The following is a 17,218-nucleotide window of genomic DNA, read 5'->3' as shown; positions in this document are numbered from 1 at the left end:
ATTAGCGAAAGTAATATTACAGCTTTCCTTTTTCTAATGTAAGTATGAGTACTGTTTTTCATAATATAACATATTTATGAACGTAATGTATTTATTAATGTGACAATTGAATTTCTTATTTCTTAAACTACTGTTATTTTATTTTAATTTATTGTTAGCTTATATTTCTAATTCATTATTATTATTATTATTATTTATGTTTATTTCATTCAAGATAAGGAGTATTTTTCAAAAGTTAAATTCATTTGGTATTTCGTTCAAATACCGCTTTATTTCGGTGCCTGAAAAGTGACAATTGTTATTTTTCAAATAATTCTGTTTTTTTTTTAGCGGACATCGCTAAACCGTTTTTTATAAAGGATATATCTTTCAGGAACTTAAATTTACAAAGATTTGCTTTTCGTTCAACGCATTTAAAAGTTATGAATTTTTTTTTTAAGTAAAAAAATTGTTTCCATCTGTGTTTTCCTAAAGAAAAGAGTCATAAACATTGAAGATTAAACAATGTTTACAACAGAAAGTAGAGACCTAAAATAATGTCAAAACATTTTTTTGTGATTTTTTACTTATGTATAGCAAAAAATTGGTTCTATACATAAATGACCTATGAATCATATAGCGTTAGCGGAAAACAGCGAATCACACGGAGAGTTAATAATCTGAAGAAATTTTTAATCTCTTTAAATTATCGAGGGATTATATTAAGAGCTAATTTTGATGTAGGAAAAGTAATTGTATATCAAAGTATGTATATCATGTATATCAAATGTATATCATGTATATCATGTATATCAAATGTATAAAGTATTTTAAAAACTTAGAATTCAAACGTATAAAGGATTCAAAAAATTTAATACTCGAGCATGAACGATGAAAAAATTTTACAGATCCAATTTTCATTTTTCGGGGTATGATTCACCTCGATGTAGCCCCTTCGCGAAGCAGGGTCATCAAAATCGTACATTGGAACGAAAAAGCCCCCAATGTCAGCTTTGACGCGCATCAAGCTTTTCGGGGCTGCGCAGTTCTTTGGACAAAGAAGCTGTCCGCAGAAAATATAACTCTTCCTCCGCGTCGTACACTTCTTCGTTCTTCGGAGAACTGTAATTTATATGTCGTTAAAAAGTCACCATTACGGATGCTCGTTGAACATGCAAGTTATATTTAGTATCTAGTGAAATATTCGGTGCAATTATCGCGCATAAAACTATATAAAAATATCTTTTACAAAAATTTCGTTAAAACAATCGTGAATCGTGATAAATAACACTGATTCCGAATAAAAAATAAATACGGAAACGTATTTGTACACGAGAGATATATACATCCGGTTTCGCCGTGTGTCCATGAAATACGTTCATTCAAAATTGACGTACATAAAACGAAGGCCGATAATACTGTAAATTGCGTTACGCCGGCAAACTGCCCACTGCGTCATTCCATGTTTCTCTGTCGCGCGTAAAAAACACGGTTTTTTTTCCGTCGTCTCACGTTACGATTTCTTAAATTAATTTTATACGTGTCAGAGAACCAGTAATATGATTGTTATCTCTTACAAGAAAAAAAGACAAATATATATCCAGCATTTGCTGTTGATGACGATATCGCTCGGTGATTCTTGCCGAGCGGTTGATTCGCGGAAAGCTTGAAGACGCGCAACAGAAATGCTTGCCGGCTTGTATCACGTGCCATTTAGTTTACTATGCGCAATTTACGGCAATAATATTTGGAAGAGCGTGGCGCACAGGCGGTGCGTCATTATTTCGCCGTAATAGCGCATCAGCGCGCCGTGCGCGCGAGTGTCTGGACGAATTTGCAAAATTGCCAAAAACGCGGCTCGCGGACAAAGCGCGCGACTCGCCGATTTTTCCTCGAGTTTTATTGTACGATCGGAATTGCGCGTTTTCGTACGAAAATACGAGACGAGAGAGAGAGAGAGAGAGAGATCGCGAGAGACTCTTTTTCTCTCCCTCTCTCTCGCAAACGAGTCTCGCACCGGCGTTTCTGCGGCCGCCGGCGCTTCTTTTTCTTCAGAGGACTTTGCTCTCCATTCATTGTGAAAAGCTTAGTGCCCCAACAGGGATAAAATGTTTATACGGTGCTACGGTATGTTTGGCCGTCGGCCAGAGGATACTGCGCGTGCATCTCGCCAACGAAAATAGACAGCCGCGGGCCAAAATCCCCCATGACTTCTTCTCTTTCGTCGTTTTCGCGTACGACGTAGGACGAAACGATGAATACCAAAGGCGAGAAAGAGAGAGAATGATAGAGGGTGGGAGGGAGGGAGAGGGGGAGAGAAAGAGGGAGGGAGGGAGGAGAATCCCAATGGATACGCGGATCCAAGGATGCGAGTATTGCTCCGTAGTGATACGTGCGAAGTGCTAAGGAGATCCCTCGGGACCTTCCCAGGACCCGAGGGGCTTCGTCTTCCTTCGATTCCTACATTCTTACATATGCACATCCTGATATTCCCAAATCCTTGGGAAGGCGCTCTCGCTGGTCCTTGTGACTTTAAATCACGTGCTCTCAACGGCCATCCCACGTTTTTTCAGATTCCTCGATCCTGTCGCATATAAATCTTCTCTCTCTACCCTGGTCTTCGCATCTGCACGACTTCGGGTCCTTCGTCCTCCCGGTGAATCCCGAATCTGCGCTGAAATCGCTACTGAGTGTGCCTCGACTTCTGCGTGCGCGCGTTAAATTACGAGCGGTCTGTCCACCGCGCCGAAATAAACTTGCATTCGCGAATATAAACACACTTTATTTAAGACGCTACAAACTACCGGCACGCGCAGAAGGAAGCGCGTCTCCGCGGATCTCTGCGCCGACCGGCCGACTTCCGTTCCCGTCCGCGCCGTCCATCGTCGCGTTTTCTCTCTCTTCGACGGAGAGCAGCGGTCAGGAGGTAACGTCGGAGGGATACTCTGGCTCGCACCCTCGTCAAGCAGCGAACGTTGGCCCTGCGAAAAGAAAGAAAGAGAGAGAGAGAGAGAGATAGAGATCGTCGTTAACGTCCGTTCTTTGTACACGCGACCACGTTCCGTCTACTGCGCCATCAGTCTTCGTGTTTACCAGAAATCGCCCGCACGCGAGCGTCAGCGGATTCGCAGACCCTTCGACGTCTCATCGATCCTCGAGTTTCCCCCTTGGAAACTTCAGTGACTTATCATTTGATAAAATCGACGCTTCCTCTCGAATCCCCTTCGCGATCGAACTGATTGTTTCTGAATCGTTTGATTCCTCTTTCCAGTACGACGCGAAAATAGGAAGCCAAAGGAGTCTCAGGATCTCGGGAAAAATGCAATTGCATGTGGCACGTGCGAGTCTCGTTGGGCGCGGGTCAATCCGGCTGTTTTTCGCAAACACACACACACACACACACACACACATGTACGAATGCGCGACGGAAACGTCGGACGCGCTTATGACGCGTGCGACCTCGATTTTCGCGGATGTCTATTTTTCATCGCGGAATTTCCCCGGCGCGAGCAACACGACTCGACAACGTGGCCCGTCCGTCGGTGACTTTTATTGCGACTTTTGCGCATCTCTTTAACAACCTTCCCGGTCCTTGTATCATGTGCGCCTTTATACGAGGATGAATCAAAAAACAAAGTTATAAAAACCTCGGGCAAGCGTTTGGAAAAGCGCAACCCGTCATGAGCGCGAAGTGCGTCTGTCAAACGGAAACACATGGAACCTGGGAGAATAAAACTCTCTCAAGACCTTTTTCATCTCATATCTTACTTCTGCACGGGGAAAATGTAGTAAAAATTATCACAAAAATTTGTAATGCTGGATTATGCCGGAATTATTATCGAAATTTATGTTGTGTTGTAATATTTAATTATGTGTGACACGTGATATACGATCTGTCTAAAGGCGATAACTTAAAGCGACTTAAAATCTCCGGGAAGGGAGAACTATTCGCATTTTATACGTAATCGATTTTTAATCCGAAAACTGAACATGGACCTACAGAGTCCACCTAAATTGCTAAGCAAGCCGAAAGGATCGCGGATGGAAGATACACACCATAGCGTACTGTAAATAGTGCGAGATCGAATATGATGCTCGTTTAACAATCTATATATCCACCTTTATATTCCTTTTATATGTGTATACGTATTAACAATGAGCGACAATACATTGATTCGCAATCGCGAGACGCACAACATCTTAAATTACGGTCACGCGGAACTGCCTGTGGATGGATTTCGCTAATACGAGAGCTGTCTCGTTCGTCTATCGAATGCGTGAAACGATTGAGAAGTCCGTCGCGAATTCGCGTATGGATTGGTTTTCCTTTCAACGCTGGTTGCGGTCGTCGATATTGTTCGCGTTAGGCCAAAGCGGTAAAATTCTTTGATTATAGATTGAACAATCGGAGGCCTGTATTCACACTGCATTTAGCATTTAACGTGGGATGCGGCCGTCCGTTGACACGCTCGAACTGTAATTTTAGGCAAATGTAGAGGAAACGGACGGCCATGCAGCCGTTAAATGCAGCGTTGACCCTTTCGCTTCCAGCCTCCTCAGTATCGTAAACGTACGTTTGCTTCGCACATATATGTAACATGCGATTGTAATACTTAATTTAACGTTACTCTCGGTGATTTGTCGTTCCGATGCACATGGATATGTTCTGAATCATGAGTTCGTTATTATTTTATAAGTTTGGCACCATCTCTGCGACTCTTGAGTGTAATGAAAGAAAAGACACGTCGTGGTCGCATCTTGTAGCACGAGAGATGCCTTTAAGATCAAGACATTCCTCGTGTGATTGTAATTCAACGGCGAATTGTTTGGCAGATAAATATTACAAACAGAAGAACGTTACGTAATTTGCGTAGGAAAGAAATCAATGCACGTATCAAAATCAGTCCTGCCAGTTGTGTCTCGTGCCACTACTGGTCAGTCGAGATCTCGAGTGGTCCAGGGAGAATTTCCCGAGTATTCTTGAAAGTATAGAAACGACTCACGGATACACGTTCCCTTTTAATAATAAAGACACTGAAAGGGTTAAATGGAGGCGTGAATACGCACCAAGGTGGCTTCGCCAGAAGAATAAAACGTGAGGTCTGAAAATACTATCGGCAAACGCGCTGAATGCTCATTTATCACACGTAGTTTCGAGAGGAGATGCAATATAACGCGTATTTAACATTTGTCCGATACAGATCATTCTTTGTGATCGCATCGTCACGGATCGTCGTCACGATCTACAAATCGTTCCACAAAAATTCGCAGGCGAATAACAAGCTGTTCCTCCGCTCTCGTATCCTGAGATTTTCGCGAATCACCGCGGTACACCGCAACATACCGCAGTAAGATTATTTTTAGACAAAAAGTACCTATATACGCGTCAAGTGCGTTGCTTTTATGGAAAGCTTTGTAGATAGCGCGCGCGTCCTTTTGCAAACGAAAGCGTCCATTGCTGCGTATGATTATATTACGCGTATAATTTATATCTATCAATACTAGTCTCAACGAGTTTGGTGTTTTCTCTTGGTGAACGATGTCTCATCACGGCAACGTCTTTGAGTATTATCTAGCTACGCATGAATTACGTACTCGGAATTGCAACACGTGAATCGAATAAAAATTACTAGAAGCCTTAACGTACATGGAATCTTTATGTATTGACGTATACGTGCGCAAAATGCACACACACATACACGAAAAATTTCGACTAACCCTGTAAAGTGCGAGGAAATATCAATCGAGGAATTAGCTCTTCCAAAAATCCTCTCAAGTTCATCCTGGAAATATAGACTATGAATTATATTGACTGTGAAAAATCCGACGATAATTGCTTATATCAAATTCTGTAAATTAAACGAGACAGAAGGTTATTCGAAGCCTTCTGAGGAGGAAAAAGTGCAAAACTTCACCCGCACCGTTTCCCGCTGAAGATTGACCACAGGTTACAGGGTTGAAAATCGAACCGATCGAATGAATCGACAACTATATATCGTCTATCCGACATTCATATGAATAACGTTAAAATTCGTTCAATTGACTAATGTAGAATATACTTTGGAGAACAACTATGGCGTATAATATTTTATCTTATCCCTTACGTTGCTCTCTGTAACCTTATAATCATATGTATATGTAATCTTCATAATGCCATATCTCTCAAAACCTGATTTTGGAAAATGTAACGTTATATAACGTTATAATATATTACACAAGTATATATAGAATGTTCCATAACATGTGGGCATAATTTCAGAAATAATGCCAGGTCACAAAAATAACAAAAAGTTCATACAAATATTTATTCTATCTGACTTTGTTTCTAAGTAACATTTCCATATTTCATTAATTTTTGTTCTTTTTTTTGTTGACTTTGTTAAATCGCCAGACTTAAATCCACCGAATTTTTACATATGGAATCATTTAAAATCTATGGTTTACAATACGGCAGACAATGTTGATGTATTCCGCCATTGAAAAAGGTTATCAGTGAATCCGAACACCCGGAATATTCGAGTATTAGAAGATCAATGACAAGACGTTTAGAAGCTTATCTTCAATCCCAAAGTGTGGTCACTTTGAGCATTTCCATCAAAGGCAGAAATACCTAAAGACGCTACGTTAGCTCAGTTCGTAATTTGGGAATTAGCGAAATACGAAAACGTGTGTAACTCGGAAACAAAGTCAGATAGGACAAATGTTTGTATGGACTTTTTGTGTTATTTTTGTTTCGTGAATTCATTTCTGAAATTATGCCCACATGTTATGTCCACATATTATGAAACACCCCGTATAAAGTGTTCTGCTAAAATATTCTAAAGTATTATACAGTAAGTGACGAAAAGGAGAAAACGAGTAACTACGTATATAAGTATGTATATAAATAGGAGATTATTCAAGTATAGACACAGAGTTCCGGCGTTTACATAACGGAATGTCTATAAATGCTGATAGAGATACTTGTTCCCTATTTCTGTGCGTCAACAATATAATAAATATCTCCGTGCGGCGTTTCACGTGACTCGGTAACGATATTGCAATATAACAATGTCAAACGGTAAATACATCAGCGTTACAAAGCCGCAAGGTCGCGTCGACGCGACTCGATCGCGGCCGATTTGCCAACAGAAATAGTAAAAGCGAACGATAATTATTCCATTATCGAATATCGCTACATTTTCCGCGTTCTCTGTTCTTTTTTCTCTCAGAATGCCTCTCTCGGTTGTTTTAAGTTGCAGCTTATCGGACGCGTTCCTGTTAAGATTCATTGCTGGCTTCCGGTCGGTCCACCGCCTCCTGCGCGTGCTGCAGGCCGGCGCAGTAATGCAGGAGCAGGACGCTCAACGCCTGCACCCGCAGGTCGCTCTGCGCGATCAGCTTCATGCTGTCCGCGTCTCCGTGCTGCGACAGTTCTAATCTTGAGGTAGTTTCGGCGTCCAGCGCGTTTTTCAACCTGCTCATCTGCGTTAGAAAAGAAATTGATTGATTAGTTTACTAGTATAACTTTAATAATTAGTTTAGAAGTTAAATAGGAAATATATATTTAAATTGGTTCAGTGCATCAGGAAGTTTAGGGAGTCGCGTTATTTCGTAATTGTTAATTTTAAGGTACAGGAATCTTTCTTTCCTGATAATAAATTATCGAAGAATGAAAAACGTTCACATACCATAGCATTGATCTTCTCCACACGCTCTTGCGGCTCCAAGTACTTGTACAAGAACTTGCCGGTGTCCTTCGCCCTCGACATAAGACCGTCGTCAAGGTCGCCGGCCATAAGTGGAGCTGCAACACTTGGCTCAGCACCCTCCAAGAGGTCAGGACTTATTCCCAGACCTCCGGCCAATGAACTCTAAATGTTTCAACAATGTGATCAGATTGATTAATGCGGGACGATCTCAGTGACGGGCTTCCTAAAGAGCGAGAGCGAGCGAGAGAGAGAGAGAGAGAGAGAGAGAGAGAACAGCGCTCCTCGCTAGATGTTACGCTGATTTTTCGCAAACGTGTAACGTGATGAAGCGGTTGCACCGATTACGTGTGTGAGTCGTGATGACGTGTTTGCTGCATCTACAATGATCATCGTGTGCAAGCTTGGCTTCAGCGTCAAAGTGCAGTTACAAATGCAATCAGTGCCGTGATCGCGCTCATCGTACGATGAAGATCCTCGTCGATGAAAAAAAAGGAGAAAAAAATATTAAAAAAAAGGAAAAACTTGCAGCAATTTCGGAAAATGATAGAAATCATTGAGAGGTCGACTCGTCGCCGAACGTCGAGGGATCCGAGGATCAAAAGACGGGAGAAATCGAGGTGTTCGGCGATTTGTAATTTGCGAGCGGATGATCTCTAAGGAATCCTCGAAATTGCCTCAAGTTCCGTCATCTACATATCATCATTGCTACGCTGTGCGATCGTCGTCAATCGCTGTATCTTACATTCCTGCGTGCGAATTACCGAGTACCTTCGACGGCGAATCTAAGAAGTGACTGATGGAGGAATGGTCGAAGCGAATGAAACGGCTCAAGCATGGAAACTGCACGGTACCGATCAAACCCTCTTCCAGAGAGCACATCCGTTCCTTTCGTTCCGATTCGAGAAGGTGTAGCGGAAAAGGATGAAGCGGAGAAGGTCTGATGCACTCTCATGGCAAAACTGCGATAATTATACAACTGGAAAATTGTCAATCTTCACCGACTGCAGTTCTGCCGCAAATGTTTGGCTGTTTGAGATCTGCAGACTGAAAGATGCACTTAAAGCAAGATATTCGCTTATCTTTCACTTTTAATTTTCGCAGGAAAAACGATTGCAGTTAAATCTATATTAATAATAAATCGAATTGCCTTAAACTCTTTCATCAATATTTTCGTACGTGTTGTATTAAAATCGTCAATATACATCTAATTGTTTTACATCTAATTGAAAGAAGAATCTGATTCAAAGTCGAGCGCACGCGACCCTTCTCCGCTTCGGAGAAACAAACGTGTGTTATTAAGTTCTACCTTGCGGGATGCACAGGGACTTGGGGGAAGACTTCGAGATGCCAGACCGATACCGGAAGCCGGTGGGGCCAGGCAACTGGTACTTCCAGCCTTCTTCAGGCCCAATAGAGTGTTAGCTATACTAGCCTTCACGGCCATCATACTTGCGCCCTGATTAATCGACCAATGGATTTTAAATTGAGATTAATACTTTTCACTATTCACTAATAAATTATGAGTCCGCAAAAACAATGAATCGAAGTCGCGAGGCTGGTCTCGCGTGACCAACATGCGCACATTTTATAAGCAAAGTATAAGATCTAGAATCAATGTGCAATATTTCCAAGTGTTTCATATCTGTGGGTTAACGAGTGTTTTAAAGACATATTAGAAATGATGCTTCCTAGGAATTTAAGCATATCGAACACGTCGGGCAAGCACTCGTGGTAGAACACTCAGAAATCGCACATATATCTAGATGATATACTTTACAGAGAATGGAAATATCGATTTTGCGAAACGGAAAACCGAAATCGGAAAACGAAATCAGGGTGTCTATTTAAACCCGAAAAAAAAAATCCCCGAGAATTCTCTGATTTTTCAGGCAATTTGCTAAAAATTCCAAATAAAACGAAATTTATTGTGCAAAGTCCTTAATATTTTCCATTCCAAAACTAAATATAAATTTAATAACTTAATAAACTAAATATAAAATAAAACTAAGTATAAATTATAAAATAAAATTAAGAATCACTCGAGTTTCAATGATTCAATGAAAGAAACTATAATAAGGAAGTATTTTATAAATATTAACATCTCTAACTCTAAAAAAGAAGTATTTTATATTATATATAATTTTCAAATTTTCAAAAGTTTATTCTCAAAAGTTACAAACAAAAAATTATATAATGCATAACTAGTACAAAATCCAACTTTTATAAAATTATTAATATATAAAACTATAAAACTATTAAAATAAATATCTGTCTTAATTAAACAAAATTGCAGCTAACACGAAATTGGTGTCTTCAATACTAAATTAGTCGTAAAATCAGTGTGTTCTAAACATCAAAACGATATAATTAAACATTTAAATTATATACGTAGATATAGAGCACAAAAGAGAATCTATAAATATAAGAGAAGTGCTAATATTTAAATATTAAATAAAAACTTAAAAACAACTCTAAATGTATATATATAATGTTGATAAATTCGCATGGTTTATATAGCGCTATTCCTTATTAATTAAAATTAATTAAAAACGAGTCAAAAACTCTTGAACTGTTTTTTTTTTATGACTCTTGATAGAGAAAATATTATTAAATACAATTCAGTCAACCAGTATTTGTCTATGAACAATGCGATAATATAGCTAGTAAAAAAAATGCCCATTTAAAATACTCTGAAAATTTCTTGATTTTTCCAGACATAAACAATTTCCTTGAGAATTCCACTTTTTTTTCAGGCAATAGACGCCCTGGAAATTAAACTTATTGGTTTAAGTTCTACAACTACACGTCGAGAGATATACGTATCGTGATGCGTCGTTGTTCAAAAACAAAGGCAAGGTCAAGGTGCAAGTTTACAAAAAGAACCTTCACCTCCCCGAAGTGCGTATGTTCAATTCGTTTTATTGCCAACAACAGAATGTGAGTTACGCTTAACAATCTGCTTCCTATGTACAAAATACCAAGATAAATGCGTTTAAAGATATACGCACGAGTTCTCGAAAGCTATACACTCTTCCCTTAACCACATGACATGCTGTCAAGCGCATCTGCATTTCATCGATATGTAATACTGATAATCATCTTTTTGATCCCATCGCATCGATGATTGGTGCTTGATAAGTGGCATGATATCAAAATGATAGTGCACGGTAAAAAAAGAATCCATTCTTTCAGTATATAAATTCGGTAAATAAAAACGATAAAAATAAATAAGAACGATCGATTAAATCGGACATCGTTCGAAATGCGTAATTAAGTCAATTTGTTGTTATTCCGCATTTCTTTTATCTTCCTAGATATTGTAAATATACTCCTTATTTACATCGATAAACTACGGATATTAAGCACACAAACTGACAATGTATAAATCATGGTAGACGAAACGAACAGTGTGATATCCCTAAAAAATGATAAGATTATGGAATACTTGCAAAAAGATATAAAGTTTACGTCATGATGTGTTTATAAATATCGCATATTTTCATAAACAATGCAGCGTGTAAATCAACACAAATTCACAAAATAATAATATATTCGATCACAGCATGATCCGCAGACTCGGACTGGGAGGCAAATTCCGGAAATTCACCCACGTTCTCCTTCGAGAAATCAATATCACTCAAGAAATCACTTCGAGAAATCAATATCACATCGTCAAAGTCAATATCACTCAAGAAATCGCTTCGAGAATTCAACATCACATCGTCCGAATTAATATCACTCAAAAAATAAATTAAAGCAAGCTCTAAAAAAAAACGCGAGTATATACATGTCTTCGCTCGTTCGAAGATTTCTGGATATAAATTGCGAATTTGACTTTTTCTCCTCTCGATAAAGCTCTATCGAAAAGTGGTGTCAATTGTGTAAAGCTATCAATGACTAAACGTTTCATTTTCTTTTCTCCTTCCAATCCGAAACTGCCCCGTGTGTGAATATCGTACGTCGCAATGGAGAACTCGAAACGTTGCCGATTACACTCGCGAAAAACGAAAGTTGCGCCTAACGTTCTACGTCTTGAGTACCTGTACATTATCTTCACACCCGGTCAGAGAGATCTCCGGGCCGATATCCCCGATGATAGCATTCGGCTCGATCTCATCGGCCTCCAGCGCTAGCGTGGCCAGGCTCTCCGCGCCGCAAGTGCCGGACGCCTGGCAGCGAGCCTCGCACTTCTTGTGGCACACCATACCGCAATCTCGACACTGCACTGCGTCTTTCAGCCAAATCTACACATAAAGTAATTCGTATGACGTTGCAGTAAGATAAAAGCTGGCAGATTGAACATATTACCTTTACAACTGAGAAGAATGATAATTGACTTTCTCTTTATATTTAATCTTTCAAACAGTAATATTGTTTGTTCACATATATTAGAATTGTTACGATTAAATATATTCTATCTCAAGAACTTTAAGATATTGTCTGGTTTTTCACTCTGGACATTATTTAACTATATATGGTTTAAATACAATATCACCTCGAGCTTGCCAAATTTTTATCGTGAGAGAATTCGCAAATTATCTAGTAAAAAAAGAACTTATCTCTAGATCTAGTAAATTACCGAGAGATATTATCTTAAGCGATTCGCACGACACGGGGAGAGAATGGACGCCATACCTTCTTCGTGCAGAAGTCACAGTGCGTCGCCCGGTGAAAGTGCGTCCTGATGAAATCATGCATCTTCCTGTCGGCCACTTCCTCGTTCAGTGTCGGTTGAATTTTGGCAGTTTCCGCGTTCTCCTTCTTCCCGACATCACTAACCGTTTGATCGTTCGGTCGACAAGACTCCCACACGTACGACAGCAAAATGTCGCCATAGCAGAGCGTCGGGTCGAATCCCGAATAGCCTTGCAGTCTTACATAGGATGTCGCTAAATAAGCTTCAAGAGTGATTCTAATCAGTGTTTAACCAGCTCTCTCGAGCAAAATAAGATCTCGAAGATACGGAAGATATCAAGTTGATGCAAAAGTTCGTTCCGTGCTTTCAATCAAAATATACATACAATATTTATTTATTTTAAAATACAATCAATCAAATATACGCCATTTTATTCGATGACCTGTCATCTTTCCGATAGCTGCATAATTCCGTGTCCGTAGAAATTCTGGGATTTCTGAGCGAACTGATTGAAGAACGAAACGAATTTTTGCGTCAACATAATATATTGTGCATATTGATTCTTCTTATCTGGCTTATCAATAAAAACGTTCCATGGAACTTACCGCTTTCCGGTGGCAGCAACGCGTGACACTTCAAGTAATGCCCGGTCGTGGATGTGCAGCATTGCGCCAGGATCAGTTTGACGGGCGCGTTTATGTAGCCGAGGAGCTTCGGGGAAGTCTCGCCTCCTCTCACGCGTCCCCATACCCCCACGTTTAAATATTGCAGCTCGGAGTCGATCCGGAAGCTCTTGGTCTCTTCGAACATGATCAGAGAGGCGTACGGCTTTTCTCTCGTGTTGTAGTGCAAATCGGCGATGCTGTAATTGTCGTCGGGCAGGTAAAACTGCACGCTGCTGGACGCCGCCGACGACGTGGAGATGGTGGAGATCCGCCGGGACGGCGTGGTGTCGGGCGTCTGGGCGGCGTCCTCCGTCTGCGCGCTGCTTTTCCTTCTTCTGAACAACTTGCTGGTGTCCGGCCGGCTGTCCGTGAGGTCGCAATCCGAGTCCCGTAAGTCGGAGAACTTGATCTGCGTCTCGAACTTCATCTTCCCGGCGTCCTCGACGCTCGGACTGTCTACCTTGCTTACGGAATCGCTCTTCGAGGCGAAGGACGCCTTCCTCTCGGTGAAAGACGTCCTTTCGCTGTCCATTTTCGCGCCGCTCTGCCTCTCGGAGTCCACCCGGGAATATCGCCTCTCCACTCGGATGATGAAGCGCCGCTGCGCGGCGGACTTGACGAATTTCGCCACCTGATTCATATTCGACACCTTCTTGCCGTCCACCGCCACCAGGATGTCGCCTTTCCTCATCTCGGCGATCGCCGCCGGACTGCCGGACACTATCGTCTCCACCAGCACGCACACCTGGCCGACCTCCGGCACAACCTCCTGCTTGAACACCACACCCAGCTGCTGGGAGCCGGTCTTGCTGATGATCAAGTCCAGCACCATGTATGGGACGCCGCTGTACTGCGTCAGGTACACCCACGGCGTGGCATCCACGCTCATGGTGCAGTACACCTCCACCTGCGAGACGTCCTCGCTGTTGGGTATGAGAGATGCGATATTCAGTCTGCTGATCTCCAGCAACACGACCTCCAAGTATCCCGGAGTGAGCTGCGTACTGGCGACCTGAACATTCAAGGCACAACTCGAGGTATTCTGGAGCGGACGACCCTGTGACGATATTTTCGCGCGATGAATCGAAAACAGGCAAGGCTTACCTCGGAGAGATCGACGGCCTCGTCGTTCAATCTTCGGAAGAACGGCTTGTAGCGCATTTTGTAACGAGGTAGAGTATGTTTCCGTCTCACCGCCCGCCTAATCTGGCTGGTGATGAGCGAGATTATCTGCGGCTGCAACTGACGGCCTTGGAACTGCGACTGCACCTCCAGCTCCAAGATCGGATCTGAGTAAAAGCTCAGGGACCAGTGCGTATACGGCACGCGGGTGAACTGCAGTCTGGCTTTACCGCTGATACGTTTCACTACAAACCGACAACGCGTGTAAAGCCCGTTTTTGCCAATTTGGCCAATCAAAGAAAGAAAAGTCACTAAACTCAAATTTAATTTATTATTAAGAATAAAATAATGAAATTACGTGGCCAAATGAAGCCCGTTTCAAACTACGGATTAGGATTGAAGTTGAGTTGAAATTTGACCAATTGGAGTTTAATGAACTTTGCTCTGATTGGCCAAATTTCAATTCAACTTCAATGCTAATCCGTAATCTGATACGGGCTTCAGACGGTCCTATGATTTCATTATCCTATTCTTTCCAATATACTTTCTAATACACTGTCTTGCATATGCGATGATACCTTGCAACGCCATATACGCTGTTTTCCCCAACAGCATCTTAACATCTATAGACAATTGAAAGTTTCCTGAGTAATGTAAATCTAAGGCCAAGTCCAGAGACTCCAGCAGACCCGTGTCGGCGTCAATCTTCGAGTCGGCGACCTCTAAGCCCTTGATGGTGGGAAATTGCGTGCCGAGGTTCAAGTCTCTCAACTGCAAGAGCATCGAAGAATTTGTTTGAGAAAACCGCATCCAGAACTTACTGTTTACACACACATCTCACGAGAGTCACTTACTTTTACGCTGTCCAACAGTTTGCCGGTGGTCGACTGCGTCAGCAGCTCCTTGAACTCGTTATTCAGCTTCCTGTAAAGCCAGAGACGCACTCGCTCGGCGTTTCGCAGTTCGTTGAAGAGGAACTGCAGCGTGAGATTGATGGCTAGGTTCTCATTGCCCTGGGACATCGCCTGACGTGTCATGCTGTTGTTGCAGTTCGTCCGTTCCTCCTGCATCTGCTCCACTAGCTCTTTAGGTAACTGCGCCTTGCCATGGTGTAGCTGCCTTTGCGGCGAAGCAGCCTGAGGTCCCGAGACGAGATACCTCTTGAACAGGTAGAACTCCAATGCCAGGGTACATATTACACCGCAGATGAACGTAACGACGGCAACCAGAACGAGTTGCAAACCGTCCATATTAGAACCACCGTTGTTGAGGACACACGATCTCTCCCTCGACAAGTATCGAACGTGGCGCGCACCCAAAACTTCAGGCTCAGCAGACCGTTACACAGACGACGAGGCACTGTGTGCAACACTGAGTCGAGAGCTTCCAATATACATGCTACAGATGTGCTCGTCAAAGAGTTTTCCCCTGATGAACTTCATCAACAGGATACAATGGAGCACAGACTGTTAGATATTATCCCGCTATGAATATGTGGCAGGAAAAGAAAATTCCAAGTGTGCATATTAGAGCCACAGCTGTTCTTCTCTCCTCAATGAGCATCGGTGAATGCTGTGACACAGGCTGCAGCAAGAATTATGTAAGCACTATTAAAGCGTGCATGAAGGAGAAGGGGGAAATCTGAAAACTGCAATCCCTCATAGAGACAGAGACTTGGACACAAAACAATTATAACAGGCCAAGGGAGAAACTCGTTTCTACTTATAAAAAATAATAATTCTTAAATAACGTTGATTATTAAACTAGTAATATAGGACTTTCAAATAATTATACTACAGAAGAAACAGTTTTTTTACCTAATTACATTATCCTGAGAAGAACTTGCTGTTGTTATTGTTGAAAAAGACAAAAATCAATTGTTACAATCGGAGAAAGTTGACGTACAATTAGCTAACGTTCTCACATTAAGAGGCATACGTCGAGAGACGAAAATTGCGAGGAAAGGCTACCTCTGGAAGAGCTACCTCTGGAAGGGATTGATTTCTATTATTGTAACATATTATCTCGCAACACACTACCTAGGTTTACATTAGGAACTTTCGGTACGGCCGAACTCTCCGCACAAGCTAGCCATCTGGCCCGGTGCATCGTGTTGAAGGTGAGTCAGCCGCGCGTCTTCACGGCTCGACAGCTATCCGGAACACTTTCACCTGTCACACACCGATCAGCTGAACGGCGTCGGTGGTGGTGCGCGACGCACGGGCGCACAGGACAATCTGCTCTCTCGTTTCTGTGCCGCATTCGACGGTGTCGCGCGTTCTCCGGCGACGATCGCGAGGTCGCGTCCCGCGAGGAGTCGCAGACGTGGAGACATGGGATAAATTCAATCCCCAAACTCCCCTATCGATCCCACGACCGCCATGTTCGCGCTCTGACTGACAGGACCCTTTCCGCATATGTCTGAATGCCTCTGTGCGACGATGAATTTGCGGGATATCGATCTCGTAACTTTTCCCCTAGAGGGGAAACGTGAAAAGTGAAATGTTTTCAGATTAAAAAATTTAATCTTTTCATGAATTTACGTTAAGAAGATTTCTATGACTTTCTAGGGGAGGGGGAGTTGATTATGAATCTTATTTTATAGCGTGAATTCGTGAAAAGTTGTAAATTCTCTAATTGAAAATATTTTACTTTTCATTTTCCCGCCCTAGGAGGAAAGCACGTGATCGACATGTAAATTTTCCCTAGCGCGGGATAGGTCTGTTTTTTTTCGAAACACTTTCTGCACTTAGTGCACACCAGTGCAAGAAGTTTACACTAAAGCGTTCTTTTTATCAAGAATGACGTCATCATGACGTCATCAACGCTGTTCGTTTTCGCAGTGCAACAGCATGTAGTGCAGGCAGTTCAGTGAACTGTTGCACTGAGTCAGGAGGTAGTGTGGCCAGTGCAGTGCATAAAAGTGTAGCTTGGAAGTGCATGTAAACGTAACGGAAATACGAAAAGTCTCTATCAGGTATGTGGCTGGCATTTTATTGAAATGTGTGAAACATCTTTCTTATTTCATTTTCAAAAATTGTTAATATTATACTATTACACATACATACACAGCAGAAATGTTCAAACATACCATAAGGATGAATTTAAGATGTCAAGATACATTA

The 17,218-nt window shown here is 41.8% G+C and overlaps 1 protein-coding gene across 7 annotated transcripts; it reads right to left on the bottom strand.

Moving 5' to 3' along the window:
* Positions 1 to 2,377: 2,377 nt before the first annotated feature.
* Positions 2,378 to 16,500, bottom strand: LOC106742592 (PDZ domain-containing protein 8). 7 transcript variants are annotated; one of them, XR_001374283.1, is made up of 11 exons: positions 16,133 to 16,500; positions 14,948 to 15,677; positions 14,672 to 14,864; positions 14,076 to 14,338; positions 12,912 to 13,983; positions 12,306 to 12,568; positions 11,711 to 11,914; positions 8,977 to 9,126; positions 7,650 to 7,832; positions 3,073 to 7,443; positions 2,378 to 2,960 (listed from the first exon to the last, which is right to left on the bottom strand). XR_001374283.1 is itself a non-coding variant. In XM_014615709.1 (10 exons), exons 2-10 carry the CDS (start codon positions 15,341 to 15,343, stop codon positions 7,240 to 7,242), a joined length of 2,928 nt encoding a protein of 975 aa, XP_014471195.1. In that variant the 5' UTR covers positions 15,344 to 15,741; positions 15,911 to 16,500; the 3' UTR covers positions 2,378 to 7,239. The 7 variants fall into 7 exon arrangements, 6 of the variants coding, with proteins under 6 accessions (XP_014471195.1, XP_014471196.1, XP_014471194.1 ...); XM_014615709.1 differs by having other exon boundaries at positions 2,378 to 7,443; positions 14,948 to 15,741; positions 15,911 to 16,500; XM_014615710.1 differs by having other exon boundaries at positions 2,378 to 7,443; positions 14,948 to 15,741.
* Between the last annotated feature and the right edge of the window lie 718 nt (positions 16,501 to 17,218).

This window comes from Dinoponera quadriceps, unplaced genomic scaffold (genome assembly GCF_001313825.1).
Source record: "Dinoponera quadriceps isolate SergipeBrazil2010 unplaced genomic scaffold, ASM131382v1 scaffold113, whole genome shotgun sequence".
Classification (NCBI taxonomy): domain Eukaryota; kingdom Metazoa; phylum Arthropoda; class Insecta; order Hymenoptera; family Formicidae; genus Dinoponera; species Dinoponera quadriceps.
The sequence above is the reverse complement of the archived record's forward strand: the minus strand, read 5'-3'. Positions and strand labels throughout refer to the sequence as shown.